Here is a 15,969-nt window from a genome sequence, read left to right on the forward strand (position 1 = left end):
CATCCTCCCGTCGACATCGTCCCTGCCTAACATTCGTGCTCTGCCGCTGCATCTCCCTTGGCTATGAGCCTGAAGGACCTGCTAGTCCTAAGTCCGGTACCTGGTCTCGATGCTGCTGTAACCATCTGTGAGTGCACTCATTTCCTTTTGTTCATAGCCCGAGCAGTGCTTACTCGCCTTGTGTTGCCAATGCAGTAACCGCTACATGGAACAACGTTCAGAACGTGAAGGTCTACAAGGTAGGTTATCGTATCCTCTCCTCCATCCGCGTCGCTCATGGCGCGACACAGCAACAATGCCACGACCTGAGCACACGTTGCACGATGCTCATTCTAGCCCTCAACGAGGGGATGCAGAATCAGCATCAATCCAACGATTGGGCCACGGAACTCGAGAAGTGAGTAAAGCGAGATAACCATCTTCAGTAGCCTCTTCGCTTCGAGAACTCAACTCTTCCTCCGCGCTTTCTAGTGTTGTCCGCGCGATCAACGCCAAAGTGCAAGAATGGGCCAGGTTGAACCGCCTCAAATCGTTCCTCCAACAGAGCGAAATTCAAGAAGCCCTCCACCGTTTCCACCGACGTCTCGACGGTGCAATGGACAGGTATCATGTAAGTGACGACCCATTGCATTCAGCGTTTTGTTGACCGGGCGAGCTTTCATCTACAGATAGCCGCTACTTTAGAATTTCGAAGGGGGTTGTACGAATCCCGAGCTATTCTGGAGCGAGACAAGGCCGAGATGCGTACAGTCCTGCAGCAGATCGCGAGGGATAACTCGGACCTCAGGTCACTCTTAAGCGAGACCTCCGGCAAACCTCTCGAGGAAATCATGGAGCACTTCCAGACAGTGAGTTCCATCTGCCCGTTGTCAGTACGGATGACCAAATACAATGTTTTGCCCATGTTTAGGAACTCATGGACCCTGAAATCCCCAAACCACAGAAAGACGACTTTCGTTTTGGGCTGTGGTGGCTACACTCGCGTTCGTCCAAACTGCCTCCCTTGCCAGATCGTAAGCCTTCCCGCTTTTAGTACTACGAAAGCTGTTCAAACAAAACCATCGCCTCCTCGATATAGTCACTGGTCAAGTCACCAAGGAGAGCGAGCATGTTGCGTTCTTCGGGACCTTCAACGATATTTATAAGGGTACGCAGAATATCCTTGCCTTACAATGAAGGACACAAAAAGTTGATCCGTGTTTGGCACCAAGGACGGTGGTTGAACGAGAAGATGGTAAGGATCTATTTGGCGCCTTTATTTTTAGAACATCTGAGCCAATTCCATTGTGCCACTCTAGGTCGCACTCCGTTTACCAAGGAGTCTACCCAACACACCACGTCTACAACGGGTTAGTGTTCCTGGAAGCAGGCGCGTTCAACGTATTAATTAATTTATCGCAGCGATTTGAAGAAGAAGTGAAGATATGGCGCAAGCTTAACCATCCCAACGTGCTCACGCTGTACGGCATCACGAAGATAGGACAGTACGTCTACCTGGTGAGCCCGTGGATGGACAATGGGACCGCCATCAACTATATCCAGAAGAACCCCAACGTCGATCGACTTGGACTGTTGGAACAGATTACCTCAGGTTGGCATCCCCTCCACCTTTCCATGAAAGAAACTCAATAACCCTTGCGCCAGGCCTCGAGTATCTCCACTCTCAGAACATTGTTCACGGCGACATTCGAGGGGTAAGTATGGTACCCCTATCAACTCATACCCCATTCTAATGGCAAGCACCACTGCATAGGCCAATATCCTGATATCCGAGAACGGCGTCGCTCTGTTAGCTGACTTTGGGCTATCAAAGTTCTTGGGGGATATCGGAACTGTACGCATCCCGCCTCTTTCCTGTCGACTATCTGACTCAATGCTATCAGGTCGCTCAAGCGATGACAGTAACCGTTGCGTCCAACCCTCGCTGGTCAGCTCCAGAAATCCTCCGCAATGCAGGCTCGAAATCCACGGTCTCACCATATTCTAAGAAATCCGACATCTGGTCCATTGGGATGACCTTCCTCGAACTTCTGACGGGGGAATGCCCATATGCGTATGAATCCATTGACGTCGCCGTACTTAGGCTCATCGACAACAACGAGACGCCAAAGCGGCCCCGGGAAGGGAAATACCACCACAACATTACGGACCACTTGTGGAAGCTCATGACTCGATGCTGGAAGATGAAACCAGACTCTCGCCCCGATATCGCTTACGTTAGGGGCAAGCTGATACGAATACGGGAGGAAGCCTATTCTCCAGGTATGGTTTTATCCCCATGTTGATTCCGAGTGCCGCATCCTTACTCCTTTCAGACGCTGCTCAACAGTCCACGCAGGCGGCGAGTCTATTCTCCCCTTCCTTCATCTCCACCAGAGTAGGCACATCGAGACACCAACGCGTGGCCACGGTTGATAACTATAGCGTCGTCAGCAGCAACAGTGGCAACGACAGGAACAGGCCGCAGGATCTACCTACGCTCGACGTCCCACAGAATGGAAATCTATCGCACCGCCCACCAAGTTTGCGCCCGTCAACAAGCGGGAGTAGCAACAGCGGTAACTCCAGTAACTCAGGCGGGCCCAGCAAACACCGACCAAATGCCCCCAGGTTCTCTCCAATTGATGAGGACACTGCCCTCTCCCCAACCTCGTACTCCTCCAGCCCTCCATCGATATCCCCGCTGTCAGCCTTCTCCGCTCAAGCTCTCACCGGTCGTAGCCCTGCCAAACGACAGGGTACAGGCTTTTCCGGTTTCTCGGGCACGAATGCGAACAAGCATCCAGCTCCGCCGTCGCCGAGCGCATCCATAAGTAGCAGCATTGACGGAAACTACCGTCGAGAGTTCTCCAGCGCTCCTCGCCTACCCCCCGTGTCCCCGCCTTCATCTGCTGGGTTGCTGTCCGAGTTGGGTTGGAGCAAGTCGTCATCGAGCAATTCTGCCAGCAGTAGCCGGACGGTCACTCAAGGAACAGCGTACACGCGCATGGACTTGCGGCAATCCAATGGAACCCGATCCAACGGGAACAGTGGGCAAAACATACTATACGAGAATAATGAAGAGACAACCCCCCACCGCGCCACCCCTTCCTCCTCGCCCCCCAACGCGAACCATCCGTGTACTGCCCCGCTACCCATGAAAGGCAAGGCCCGTTCCATTGACACTGTGGGCGTGAAAAGCATATTTTCCACCAACTCCAGTGTCCAACCGTCAGACGAGCTTCAAACCGCCATCTCAAGCCCGGAACCGATCGTTTACACCAATGCGGACAGGGTCACAGCTGGTACTTTACAAGGGCTTGTCGAGAGGCTTATCAACAACTTCAGTAAGCAAATTCCCTCCCAACTGTCGCACCATCTTCGATTCTAATCACGCCTTTCCATTCTCCTAGATCTCCAGAAAGATATGGAGTTTCGCGATGTGATGCTTACAGCGTGTATCGACTTCATCACCCCGGAGGATATGTTTAATATTCTGATCCGCCGCTTCGAGGATGCCGAGCAAGGGTCGGACATGAGGCCTGAATTACGATTGGGTATCCAATATACGTGAGTTAGCCTGGTTTCCTTCCGGAAAGGAGGTTCTAACATCTTTATCGCCAGGATCTTCAAGGTGCTTATGTACTGGTTGTTGGGCCGACATCTCCCCGTGAACACCGCCCTCCTCTGGCGAATGGAAGAATTCTGTCAATCGGCGATCAAGCTCAAGACCTCGCAGCCCATGATCATGAAGGGCAACGAGTTGCTCCAACTCATCGAAGAACGGGTAAGGATAACCCCGATATTCACCTCTACGGCTAACATCTCATGATATGTAGATAGCGGAACAAAGACTTGAGGAATCTCGGAGCTCGCCATTCGACTTGTCTCCCGATCGCAGAGTGTTGTCATCCTCCCAAATTACACCACGGGATCTCGCCATCGCCCTCACTCTCCTCGAGGGTGACAAGTTCCGCAAGATACAGCCATGCGACTATCTCGCCCACCAACGACGCCAACCAATTAGCGGTTATCTCAACCACGTCAAAGCCGCCGCCATCGTTAACACGCGTATCGTCCAATGGGTGAAGCAGTCGATCCTTCACTTTGACGAAGTCAGACACCGAGCAGACGTCATCAAGTTCTACATTAACACCGCGAGGGTGAGTGGCTACGGAACTTTCCATTGAACTGTTGACGAAATCATCCTTCTTTGCCTCTTCTTGAATATACAGGAATGCCGCAAGTTGCGCAATTACAGTTCCTTTGTTGCCATTGCGATGGGGCTAGATTCAAAGCCAGTGGAGCGGCTGAAACTCACAAAGAATCTACTCTCCGAGAAGTTCAAGAAGTGGTTGAATGAGATTGTGTCAATTCTCTATCCAATGGACGATTACGCAGCCTATCGCTCAGCATTGCGTGAAATCCATGATCCTCAATACGCCGACTATTGCATCCCATGGCTAGGTGAGAAAGAGTTATCTCCCTTTCCCCGAAATACATCCCGATAACTGTTTTTTTTTCCCGCCACACAACCTCTAGAACTGCATCTCGACCAACTAGCCCTACTCCTCCGCGAGAACAGCCGAGTGGTCGAAATCGACCATCACCCGCTGATCAACTTCAAACGCTACCTCGAATACGTCAAGCAATTCAAATCAGTCCTTGGATTCACACCCGCAGATCTAGAAGAGTACAGAGATCAGGGACAGCTTGCCTATCTCGAGCATCAGCTCGCTGGAATCGAGGTCACTGATTCGGCGGATGACGAGATGATGAAGAGGAGTTTGGAGTTGGAACAGGGGGAGACGAAGCTTTATGAACATCGCGTTTTGGAGCGGCAGAGTTTGGGCTTCGCCACGCCCAGAAAGTATCGGACGTCAGGCAAGTAAAGGGCGTACCTGCGCGTCCTCCACCTCGGTTAATGGCAGGCTGTCATGATGTATCGACACCAAACGCCCCCATAGCAGCTATGCTCACACGAGGGTAAAGCTTATTTGCGGAATGAATGAGGGTGAAGACGCCAACGTGCTTCTCTCTTGCGATATCTGGTCCCAGGTTCTCCATCAGCCTACGTTTCCGTCGCTGTGGTTCTCCTTTCGTTCCTTTCTGTCCGGTAATGTCCATTTACCCCATTTTGAGCGGCAAGAAAGGACGAAAAGCTTTGCTTGTATGTTTCCGACATATTTATTGGACACCTGTTACTATTATTTAACTACTCATTGTTTCGAGATACCCTCTTGTTGTCACTTTACCCTCACTGCTCGCTGTACTTTGTACTTTTAGAATGTCACATTACATCGTCTATTTGAAATGCAGGAATCCTATTGCTTTGGTACTAACGGAGTATTATGATACATTGGGTCGGGGGGTTTGCAAAAAAAAAAAAGTCTAGAGGCAATAAAGTACAATAATGCGTGAGTCGAAGTCGAAATGCGCCAAAAGAAACCAAGGAAAACATCATATGTAGTACACCCAGATGAAGAAAGAAAAAGACGAAGCTACGACAAGCTCAAGGATCAAGCAAAGCTCCAGACCTTGATATCGTTGTCATCACCTCCAGAGACGATTTTGTCTTCTCCGAGTGCGATGCAGCTGACAGCTGCCTGATGCCCAACGAGTGTCGCGATACACTTTTGATCCTCCCTGCTCCAGACCTTTATCGTGCGGTCGTGGCTCCCGCTGACAACGCGAAGCTTGTCAGACGCGACCGACCAAACGCCTTCAATGTGGCCGAACAACGCTCCCGTGGCCTTGCCCGTCTCGATATCCCAGAGTCGAATAGTGTTGTCCAGACTGCCTGAGATGAGAAGTGGCTTCTTCCTGCGCTTGGGGGCAGGTTCGGGACTATCCCTCGACGCAACCGACGAACCGCTATCCACAGCCGCCTCCTCCCCATCCTCATCCCGATTGCTATCACACCCCTCCACCAACAACTTCATACTCTGCACCTGCCCTACATGACCCGTAAACACCCTCACACACGTTCGCATATTGAGGTCCCAGAGTTTAATCGTCCCGTCGTCCGAAGCCGAAAAGAGCATCTTGCCAGGATCGATATTGTTGTTCCCCGCATTCGCATTCGGCGACCGACACCCGGACATATCCAACAAACTTCCACTCCCACTCTCCTGTTGCACCGACTGAGGCTGGGAGTCCCACAACTGCACCGCATTGACCCAATCCGTGTGCCCGCGCAGCGTGAAGGACGTCCCGGATCTCATATTCCACACCCGAATCGTCGAATCCACACTCCCACTCGCCAACACGTTCGAATCAAAGTTTAGACACACTACTCCTTCCGTATGACCGGTCAGAGTTCTTATACACTTGCCCCTCCTCCAATCCCACACTTTGAGAGTGTTGTCCATCGAACCAGTGATAAGTTTGACTTCATCAAACTGTAATGCCCTGACAGCCCGCGTGTGGCCTTTGAGGCAGAAGAGCTCTTGACCGGTCTCGAGGTTCCAGACACGGACGGTGCGGTCGTACGAGCCGGTGATGAGGACGGGGAAGGCGGGGTGTGAGAGGGTTTCGTTGAACTGTAGGCACATTACGCCGTCAGTGTGCCCCTTGAGCGTTCGGACAGTGCACCGTCCCCGACGCCAGTTGCGCTCGATAGTCATCCGTTCGCTGTAGACGTCCTTCCAAGGCCGAAGTGTGGGTGCGGGGAGAGGGGTAGGGGCGGTGTTTGTGAGTGAATTGACACTCTCCTGTGTTTGAGAGGAAGAAGCCTCGTCTGATCGTTGTCTTTTCACGGGAGGAGAGAGCAAGTCCGAGGAATCGGCAGCAGGTCGTTTCCGTGAGGTGGTTGGATCTGTGGAAGTGGATGCTGGTGTGGACGTCGAAGGAAGCGAGATGGATGGCGAAGAGACCGGAGAATGGGAATTAGATGGTGTAGAACGATAACACAGCGCTCTTTTCTTCTCCAGGACGGGAAGTCCCCACCCGCACTTGTGACACTTTTGACCGATGTGTTGTTCGCAGATCGCCCTCCACAGGACATTGTCGTCGGCCAGGGCACGCCATCGGGTGCTGACTTGGGCTGCACGACATAGGGAGGTAGCGTCGAGATAGGAGAGAATCTTGAGGGCAATTTCGCGGGGGAGGACGACGAAGGGGTCGATGCGGATCAAGTGGGCGAGTTGCTCGGTGAGCAGGGAGAGCTGGGAGAAGCAGCACATGGTCAAGAGACCTTGGAGGATGAGGGCACGGCGTGGGTGGGACGACGAGGAAAAGTTGCTCCAGATGGCGTTTACAGATTCGCGTTCCTCGATAGAGAGGGCGTCTAGTGACTATACGATATTAGGGTCAGTGTAGACGGTATACTCGCCTGAATACACACCTGTTGAAGCTTGAGGTTCATGCCCTCGTCGGCCATGCGCTGGTGCCTGACACAAAGTTTGCGAGGAGGCGGCTGCGGGGTGCCTCCAGGAGAGCCGGGGTCGCGGTCACGGTCATGGTGGTGGTCGTCGTCGACAACGGCCTGCTTGGGTGACTGTTCGGGGTGATCATGGTGTTCAAAGAGCATGGGCTGTGGGCTGTGGATGTTGTCGTGTTGGAAAGGGTGGAACTGGTTCTGGGCTAAGCGAGCTGGGGGAATTGTATCACAGACGTAAGAATTGGCCGGGTTATTTGATGACATTGCTGGAGGACAAAAATCTAGAAGCCGGGGGCATTCAAAGAGACTTTATATCGCCAATAACCAATTCTTTGAAAATAAGGAAAAAGTGAGGAATAATTGCTCGTCTGCTCAGGCTTGCGCTGAGGTCGCGCCACATGTCGCAATCCTCGATCACCACCTTTTCCACTTTCAGTACTGCCTCCGTCGGTCCAAACTTTCCATTTCCTCCTCTTCAAAAATATCATAGTATTTCCATCGCTGTGGTACTACATTATACAGGGCGCGCGCGGAATTCAATTCAAGATATATACAAGGAATAGAAACGAAATGAGCGCTAAGCATCGCATCATAAACCGGCCACGGTCCCCCTCCGCGACCCCAGAGGACTGCGCCGCAATTCAGTCCAGTGAGATCTTCATCTGCTCCAAAGGTATGGGCACAAATGTGTCCAGCGCAATCGACCGCGAGGCCAGCTCCGGTTCTGCGTGTGGTGGAACCAACTTCCGGATCAGGTCCGGTCGCACAGAAAGCTCTGCATAAGAAGCAAGGGGAAAAAATTAACACATCGGTCAGTCATCCGCCATTCTGGGTAATAGCGCCATTCTTACCTTCCCGTGTAAAGTCAAAGAGGCGCGGGAACTCCTTTCCATTCGGCATTTTGGCACCTTCCGCCCGCAATTCATCAAAGAATGGGTGAACCATGGCCTCAACAGCGCTAAGTCGTGCTCCAGGAGTATATTCTAGCAATTTAGAAACCAGGTCAATCGCTTCTGGGGCAGTGCGTGGTCGGAAAACCTGGGAAACAAGAGCATCAGTCTCCACGCTGCTGACGACAATCCCTTATCGTCGTCGTCAACTCACTTTTGAGAACGGATGGGGTTTGATCTGGGGGAATTTGTGCTCCATATAGTTGGGATTCATCGTCTTGATCTGCTCGCGAGAAGGCGTGCCAAGAACCTTGATAATCTCCACCAACTGGTCTATACCGCTCTCTCCCGGGAACAACGGTTGGCCTAGCATAAGCTCAGCCATGACACATCCAGTTGACCAGATGTCTACAGAGAAAGGGGTTAAAGCACGGAACAGAGCAACAACGTCAACCATACTAACCGATATTGGTGGTGTAGTTGGTAGCTCCGAAGATGAGCTCGGGGGCACGGTAGTACCTAGAGCAGATATAGCTGACGTTGGGCTCGCCAGCGACGAGGATCTTTGCGGAGCCGAAATCGCAGAGCTTCAAGACACCAGTGGAAGGGTTGAGAAGCAAGTTCTGGGGTTTGATATCACGGTGACAGATTCCAACAGAGTGGATGTAAGCGAGGGATCGCAAGAGTTGGTACATGTACAGCTTGATTTGGAGCATTGGCATGGGTTGCTTTAGCTTGGAGTAGTGGCGACTGGCGCGGTAGACGGTCTCTGGAACGTATTCCAGAACAAGGTTGAGGTACACTTCGTCTTTCTGTTGGTTGAGATGGTCAAATTTCTCCTGGGAAACCTGGAGATAGGGAGATACCTTGTCACCATTCGAATAGAAGAACGCCTTGAGGTCAACCACGTTGGGGTGGGATACGAGTCTCATGATTTGAAGTTCACGATTCTAGAAGGATATCATATTGTGAGCTGGCACAGGATGTGAAGGAGGAGTGGAGCTGGTTTGGGGAGGAGGCTGGGTTTGAAAGATCCGGACCTTAAACTCACCTTGAATCGCTTGTCCTGTAGAACCTTCTTGATAGCAATATCCTCCTGATCCTTGGGCACCCCTAGGAGCCTGGCCTGGAAAACGACACCGAAAGAGCCATTGCCAATGACCTTGCAGTTGGTGTATGAGAGCTCCCTTGTCTCGCCCGTCTTGCCGTCGGACGCAATCACCCTCACGACTTTATGAGGGTCGTCGATCGCTGATATCGCGCAAGAGAACAGGTCGATGAGAGGCGATTACGAGGTAGTGAAACGAGCAGTGGATTAGGATTCCATCGATGTGAGAGATTGCACGCCAGCGGTTGTTGAGAAAACGATCACGAATTAAGCAGAAACGGCCAAATATGGGATGTTGAGCGTCTGAAACGGGGAAACGAAGAGAAATAGAGGACATACGAGAAATCTTTACACCATTGATTGGACCATGGGTAGCCATAGCGTTTGGAAAAGCTGTGAATTAGAAACTTGGTGGATAAAGGGCGTTACTGGGATCAAAATGAGACTTTGGGGAAGGATTGGGCTGTTCAGCGGGGGAAACGACGAACACGGGTCGTAATAAAAGAAAAAAGGGGAGAAAGGTGTTGTGAGTGTTGAGGTCGTGGACAAGACAAAGGGTGAGATAAAGAGTTGGTTGAGTGGGAACCTGTCCTTCCCCTCCAGACCCCAGACCCTAACCCTACAAGATCAAGTGACCCAGCACAAACCAGTCAAAACAAGTCTCTCCGCCATTCAACTTCTTGCATGTTCCTCATCAGAATTTTTTCTTGTCATACTAATACTATCTACTGTAAAATCTAATAGCACCAACAGTCGAAACGTCACAGACCCAAGATCCTCGGCATGGATCTCTCCGAAGCCCTTTAGACCTGCACATTGCCTCATTCAGTTCCTCGACGGCACGGGGGCAGATCCCCTTTGTGCCCTTGGTCGGTCATGACCGCGATTCTGACGGAGCTCGTCCTTCCCCGCTTGTCAGAAGCCTCCAACGCGAGGGCTTACGGTATCCCCGCGTCTAATTGCAGATCCCGAACTGTACCAATGGGGAACCGCTCGTCCGACCAACGACTGCAATTTATCCCCTTGATAAAATCCAAAGACACGAGGAGAGGCAATTCACCGCGCGACATCGCCTGTCGTAAGGCAAATGCCGGTGTCCAAGCTAACAAAAAGCATATCTTGTCAAAAAGCCGGAATATATCAGAGATCCGTCGTGAAAGCAACGAGACAGTTACATACAAACTGTGTCGAGTTCGGGAATGAGGGTCGGCCAGAGGCGCATGTAGACTTTTGAGGACGCCCAGGTACGATGCGGACACGGCGACTAGTGAGGTGCAAGCACGAAGCAATCAAGATTTCCCTTCCTTTGAGCGCACGCGGACTTGACGGTGGGGCAAAAGTGGAGGCAGAGGTGAGGCGCGTTGCTGAGAATACCGGTTGCGAGAGTCTGAAGTACCCTGTCACAATGACTTTGAGGCGGACTTACCTCTCGTCTTTCGTACAAACGTGGGCCTCGTCAACTTACAAAACCTCGATTGCCATTCAGCCACTGAGCGAGGCCATTGCGATCCAAAGCAAGCCTGAGGTTCGAGGACAACACAACACTCAGCCCGCCAACAAGGTGTCTGCAGACGATTGATAGTCCATGTCCAATAGGCATCGCAATCGGTCGAGTCATCCCAAAGCCAAAGGCAGAGCCAAACGAAACAACTTCAACCTAGAGCTTCGCGTTTGAGTCCAGGAAATGCGCAACAGCGTCCGATAGAGTTGAAGAGGCGCCCAAACGGCAAGAGCCTTTCTAGCGGTGTCCAAACGTCCAGTAGAGTTGAACCAGGATTACATTATAAGATCGACCAAAGTGGTAGGACCCAGGGTAGCTCCTGCCTCCGCGCACGATGTCGACAGTTTCGCAGGTGAAAAAGAGGAGGTCCTGGCGCAAGCTGCCAGTTTTCAGAGTAGCTTAAGCCTCGCAGAGTCCTGGTCATCGCTCAGTTTGATAATGCGCAAAGCTGATTGGCTTCTAGGCATCGGGTGGTCAACGGGTGGCTGGCTGCGATTCGATTCGGCATCTCACTCTTCTCGTTCTGGCTTGACGGAGGCGCGAGACGAGAACGACGACGACTGCGATCGTGACCTCGACTGGCGATAAGCACAATTCTGAACATCCTTGTCTGTCGACGTTATGTACCGGCTTCTTCAAGTTCTTATCTCGACGGTGTCCATGTGATATGCACTTCGATTTGCGAGCGGCGGCCACCCAGCGGGTAATGACCGTCCAATGGCCCAAGCGCTCCATTATACCCTCCGTCACATCCTACATACCAGGCCCCAAATTACCGCATATCCGGTAAGCGTCTGCTTCACACGAATACTATCGTTCCAAACCCTGACTGACCAGAGCCTGGCTACTAATGTGTTGACTTAGGCTCTGCTGCATGCATAATCATTTCCTGGCGTTTCAGGTCCATTATGTGTACAACCCATACGCGTGAGCAGCTTCTAGCTTAACCTCGCTTGAAACAACATCGACAGTTCGCAGCGGTATAGTCTACCGTATCTCGCCGTATCTTTCCATTTTTTCCATGGACGAGCGGCCAGTCCGACGGACGTGCGAGTCACACACTGGCATCTGTACAACGTCTTAAACCGGCGTCATCAAATTCAACAGCGAGATTCAAAACTTGATTCAAGGTACCTTGCGCAAGGGGTCCAGATCATCTATCTACTACTCGTGTAGATCTCTCAAGCTCCCCATTACCCAACCTCTGCCCAACCCCATCAACAAACCCCACCTTCTTGAACCTGAATCTTGCAAAATCCTTCTACTTACTTACCTACGCTGTGTGCCTTCTCCAGATCCTCGAACCGGGACGTAACCCCTCTAAGTACATAGTGCCTCTCGACTTCCCCTTTCGGCCCAGCTCTAGCCGAGAAAACGGGATTCAATTACCCTTTTTTGCCGATCCCTCCACCAATGCCACGTTCATTCACGATTCGTCCGTCAAAAGGGTCCCTCCACCCATCCAACAATCAATTATTTGCTGTCTTCTCACTTTACATCCAATCCCACCCATCTAACTATAGGATCTCTCAACCCTGACACTCTCATCCTATAAGTATGCTCAAGTGGATTTGACCACCCTCTCTTCCACTTCATTACCCCGCCGTCACAAACCAACCTCACATACCCCTCGCTCGTGTTTGAACTTTCCGCATGTCCACCAGCCCGTCTCCCTCCCCATCTGTGTCAAGTACAAGTACCGTCAGAACACTCTCCGTCGGCGGCCGTGACACCCACACAGACATAGACAATACCACGACCGAGTCTGAGTCTCGCCCGGGCTCAAAAGGCAGCCGGTACCCGGTCGATCCTCGAAGACCACCACCGCCCCCCTTCATTGTCAATGCGCCAATGGACTTGGAGAAAATGGCCATCAGTAGTCTTCATGCCACTGGCACCGCCGACGCGAACGCGACTGCAGCAAACTCTCTACGTGCAGTCACAGAGCGGACGTATTTGGGCAGTGGAACGTATGATGACCCATACGTTGTGGACTGGGACTTGAACGACCCGGAAGACCCGTACAATTGGCCAAGCATTGGGAAATGGGCCATCACCGCTCAGGTATGTTTACTTTTCCCGTCGATTAGATTTTACTTACTGACCTCCGATGTGTCCAACCTCCAGTTAGCGCTATGTACATTCACTGTCTCGTTCAGTAGTAGCGCCTACACTGGCGGTATGCAATACACCATGCGAGACCTCGGTCTCTCCGAGAACGTCGCGATTCTTGGGATATCGCTCTACGTCCTTGGTTTCGCATTAGGGTGAGTCCTCAGATCCACGGGCACAGTTCTAACTCCAACTCTCGTCATGAAACTGACGTACTAGTCCATTCTGTTTCCACTGATAGACCACTCGTATTTGCTTCGATGGGCGAAGTGTGTATCTGTCTCTCTGGCTAATCTCCGTTATTGATTGACCATCGGTTCCTTTACGTTCTCGGGTAGATGTATGGACGGGTACGCAGATTCTTTGATCTTATCATCCCTCACTATCTTGCTAACCAATTGTGTGCATCGCAGAGAACAGTCTTCCTAGTGACCTCGTTCCTCTACATGGTGTTCCAACTCCAAGGAGCCCTGTCACACAACGTCGCGACCCTCCTCTCATGCCGCCTGCTAACTGGCATCTTCGGTGCATCCCGTGCGTATCATCATCTTCGTCACTTTCACCTTACGCCCCCGGCTTGAACGTGGCCATCCCCATACGATTAAATCTTAAAACATAGCATTATCCTTGCGGACTTACCTACCGACTCCCGAGCCTCAAATCCCGTTCCAATCATTCGCTTCTTATCTTCCTTAATTACACTCCATTGAACCATCTACTTAGCCGCTCGACTTCTCCCGTTCTTGAATCCGTCCATGCTCATCTACTGACTCTGAAACCTACCGACAGCATTGACTAACGCTGGAGGCACGATCAGCGATATATTTAATTTTCGCGAGCGAGGACTTGCCTCTGCTATCTATGCCACGGTGCCATTTCTAGGTCCAGGTGAGTACAATCCTACCAGGTCGCCATTAATTGCCTTTCTCCCCATTCACTTCGTTACCCATTCCGTACCGAACTCGACCCCCTCCCCTATTCACTATCAATCTTCCCTTTCCCATGCACCTTCTAGACAAACCGTAACTAACCATCCTTTCCTTCTTCCTATTATCCTCTACTATCCCTCCGTCGTTCTATTACCCCCACCAACCCGATCAACCCAGTCATCGGACCAATCGTAGGAGGTTTCGTGGCAGAAAACCCTCGCCTAGGATGGCGCTTTAACTTTTGGCTCATGTTCATCTTTTCGGTCGTGAGTCTTCTGGCGGGGTTCTTTGTTACGCCTGAAACGGTGAGCACGTCCTCGATTCGTGTCGAGACCCTCCTTTACTTCGGCACCTTACCCAGTTGCCTTCCTCTCCGTTCATCCCTCATTCACTTCGATTTTCTTTTCATTCCCTCTTCGATCCGCCTCCCCTATCATTTCCTCCCCTATGAACAACCTTGCTAACTATTTGCTTCTCCTCTGATTGCTTCCCTCGCCTTCCCCCCAACGCCAACGCCATATCCATCCGTCGCCCACACTGTAACAGTATGCCCCCGTCCTTCTCCGTCGCCGAGCGCAGAAACTTCACAGAGCATCCGGGAGAACGGTCCACTTCGTCTCGCTCCATGACCGAAACCAATCCAAGTCTCTGTCACAAGTGATGAGACGGAATTTGAGTCGGCCATTTGGTGGGTTCAGACACCGTCTTTTCCCCCATTCCGGAACCTAACGGGCCCCACAACAGTATTCATTGCAACCGAACCGATCGTCCTCCTCGTCGCCATCTACAGTTCAATCGTCTACGGGACCCTATATGCCCTGTTCTCCGCCTTCCCTATCGTCTTCCAACAACATCGTGGGTTCACACCTGGACAAGGCGGCCTCGCCTTTGTCGGCGTAGGCCTCGGTATCTCACTAGGAACGGCATCTCAAACTATCCAGAACAGGATTTACTGGCGAATCATGGATAAAAGCGAGAGTGGTCGAGCTCCCCCGGAAGCGTACGTACACTATCCCCTCCGATTCCATAACTCGTCCGGTCTTCCGAATGTCTAACAAGCTTCCTTCACCAGCCGTTTGCACATGGCCCTCCTAGGCGGCCTCCTCGCACCCCTGGGCCTCTGGTGGTTTGCATGGACAACACCCCCACCCATCCACTGGTCAATTCCCCTCCTCGCCTCCATCCCCTTCGGCACCGGCATCTCCCAAATCCTCCAAAGTCTCACAACCTACCTCATGGACACCTACACCATCTACTTTGCCTCTGCTATATCCGCAACAGTGGTCCTCCGCTCGATTTGTGCGGCAGTATTTCCCTTGTTTTCACCTGCCTTGTTTGCGAGGCTGGGAGACGAGTGGGCTATGAGTGTGTTTGCTATCTTGTCGACGGTTTGCGTGCCAATTCCTTGGTTGTTTTGGGTGAGTCGCATGTTCCCTGTTTCTCGGATTTTTTCTGATCGCCGGCGTTGTGCATATAGAAATATGGTCCATGGATCAGAAGTAAATCCCGGTACGCGTTCAAAGACGGCAGCTCGACATCAGAAACCATGTTCTCTTCTCAGACAGAGCACACAGTCTGCGACGGAGTCGACGGTGGTGCGCCTGCGCATCCCCAAGACTCAACAACCCAATGTAACGAAAAGCACGACCACGAATCGGAAAAGGCCCAAGCGCCCGATTCGACATCCGCGATTCCGAGGGGCACAACCACCACATCACCCCGTTCATAGTCCGAGTCCGATCCAGAGTACTTATCGCGACGCAGACACGAGGCACCCAGAGATCTAATGCGACGTCGACGAATCCTCCACGACGGCTACTTGCTTCTTGATTGCTTTCCTTGCATTTCATCGCCACTAGATTCATCCTTGCATCTTTTTTTGCATCATCAATTCACGTTCACCATCCATCTAGACCGCCTTTGTTCAAGACAATATATTACACTCCCAGCTACTATTCTAGACTCCATCCGTACGCTTCTGTGTACCGTGTACTTGTATGTATCACGTTTGAATGATAGAAGGTTCGAGTTCTCAAGAACAATTGAGCCAGGGAAGATAGATACTTAGA

The 15,969-nt window shown here is 51.7% G+C and overlaps 5 protein-coding genes across 5 annotated transcripts; 3 read left to right on the forward strand and 2 right to left on the reverse strand.

Annotated features, from left to right (window-relative positions):
• Nucleotides 1-63: 63 nt before the first annotated feature.
• On the forward strand, nucleotides 64-4,871 carry CC1G_13961 (TKL/TKL-ccin protein kinase; the record flags this gene model as incomplete). The annotated part of the gene is made up of 19 exons (XM_002911875.1): nucleotides 64-127; nucleotides 196-239; nucleotides 291-397; nucleotides 472-610; nucleotides 669-848; nucleotides 911-1,013; nucleotides 1,079-1,147; nucleotides 1,212-1,234; nucleotides 1,299-1,349; nucleotides 1,402-1,591; nucleotides 1,645-1,694; nucleotides 1,754-1,834; nucleotides 1,884-2,262; nucleotides 2,316-3,326; nucleotides 3,393-3,549; nucleotides 3,604-3,766; nucleotides 3,819-4,142; nucleotides 4,305-4,446; nucleotides 4,522-4,871. 19 exons carry the CDS (start codon nucleotides 64-66, stop codon nucleotides 4,869-4,871), a joined length of 3,627 nt encoding a protein of 1,208 aa, XP_002911921.1.
• A 627-nt stretch (nucleotides 4,872-5,498) lies between these two features.
• Nucleotides 5,499-7,624, reverse strand: CC1G_03801 (F-box/WD repeat-containing protein pof1; the record flags this gene model as incomplete). The annotated part of the gene is made up of 2 exons (XM_001833532.2): nucleotides 5,499-7,274; nucleotides 7,325-7,624. 2 exons carry the CDS (start codon nucleotides 7,622-7,624, stop codon nucleotides 5,499-5,501), a joined length of 2,076 nt encoding a protein of 691 aa, XP_001833584.2.
• A 377-nt stretch (nucleotides 7,625-8,001) lies between these two features.
• CC1G_03802 (CMGC/GSK protein kinase) lies at nucleotides 8,002-9,737 on the reverse strand (the record flags this gene model as incomplete). Its single annotated transcript, XM_001833533.2, has 7 exons — nucleotides 8,002-8,135; nucleotides 8,212-8,398; nucleotides 8,465-8,658; nucleotides 8,714-9,062; nucleotides 9,117-9,200; nucleotides 9,302-9,501; nucleotides 9,698-9,737. The coding sequence occupies 7 exons, from the start codon at nucleotides 9,735-9,737 to the stop codon at nucleotides 8,002-8,004; spliced, it is 1,188 nt and encodes a 395-aa protein (XP_001833585.2).
• A 497-nt stretch (nucleotides 9,738-10,234) lies between these two features.
• CC1G_03803 (hypothetical protein) lies at nucleotides 10,235-11,447 on the forward strand (the record flags this gene model as incomplete). Its single annotated transcript, XM_001833534.2, has 4 exons — nucleotides 10,235-10,436; nucleotides 10,603-10,919; nucleotides 10,955-11,159; nucleotides 11,323-11,447. 4 exons carry the CDS (start codon nucleotides 10,235-10,237, stop codon nucleotides 11,445-11,447), a joined length of 849 nt encoding a protein of 282 aa, XP_001833586.2.
• Nucleotides 11,448-12,512: 1,065 nt separating this feature from the next.
• CC1G_13962 (hypothetical protein) lies at nucleotides 12,513-15,629 on the forward strand (the record flags this gene model as incomplete). Its single annotated transcript, XM_002911876.1, has 11 exons — nucleotides 12,513-12,923; nucleotides 12,987-13,126; nucleotides 13,213-13,240; nucleotides 13,310-13,321; nucleotides 13,385-13,505; nucleotides 13,761-13,859; nucleotides 14,078-14,166; nucleotides 14,447-14,588; nucleotides 14,645-14,900; nucleotides 14,973-15,318; nucleotides 15,378-15,629. 11 exons carry the CDS (start codon nucleotides 12,513-12,515, stop codon nucleotides 15,627-15,629), a joined length of 1,896 nt encoding a protein of 631 aa, XP_002911922.1.
• Nucleotides 15,630-15,969: the final 340 nt, after the last annotated feature.

This window comes from Coprinopsis cinerea, assembly GCF_000182895.1.
Source record: "Coprinopsis cinerea okayama7#130 chromosome 2 map unlocalized cont3.2, whole genome shotgun sequence".
NCBI lineage: Eukaryota > Fungi > Basidiomycota > Agaricomycetes > Agaricales > Psathyrellaceae > Coprinopsis > Coprinopsis cinerea.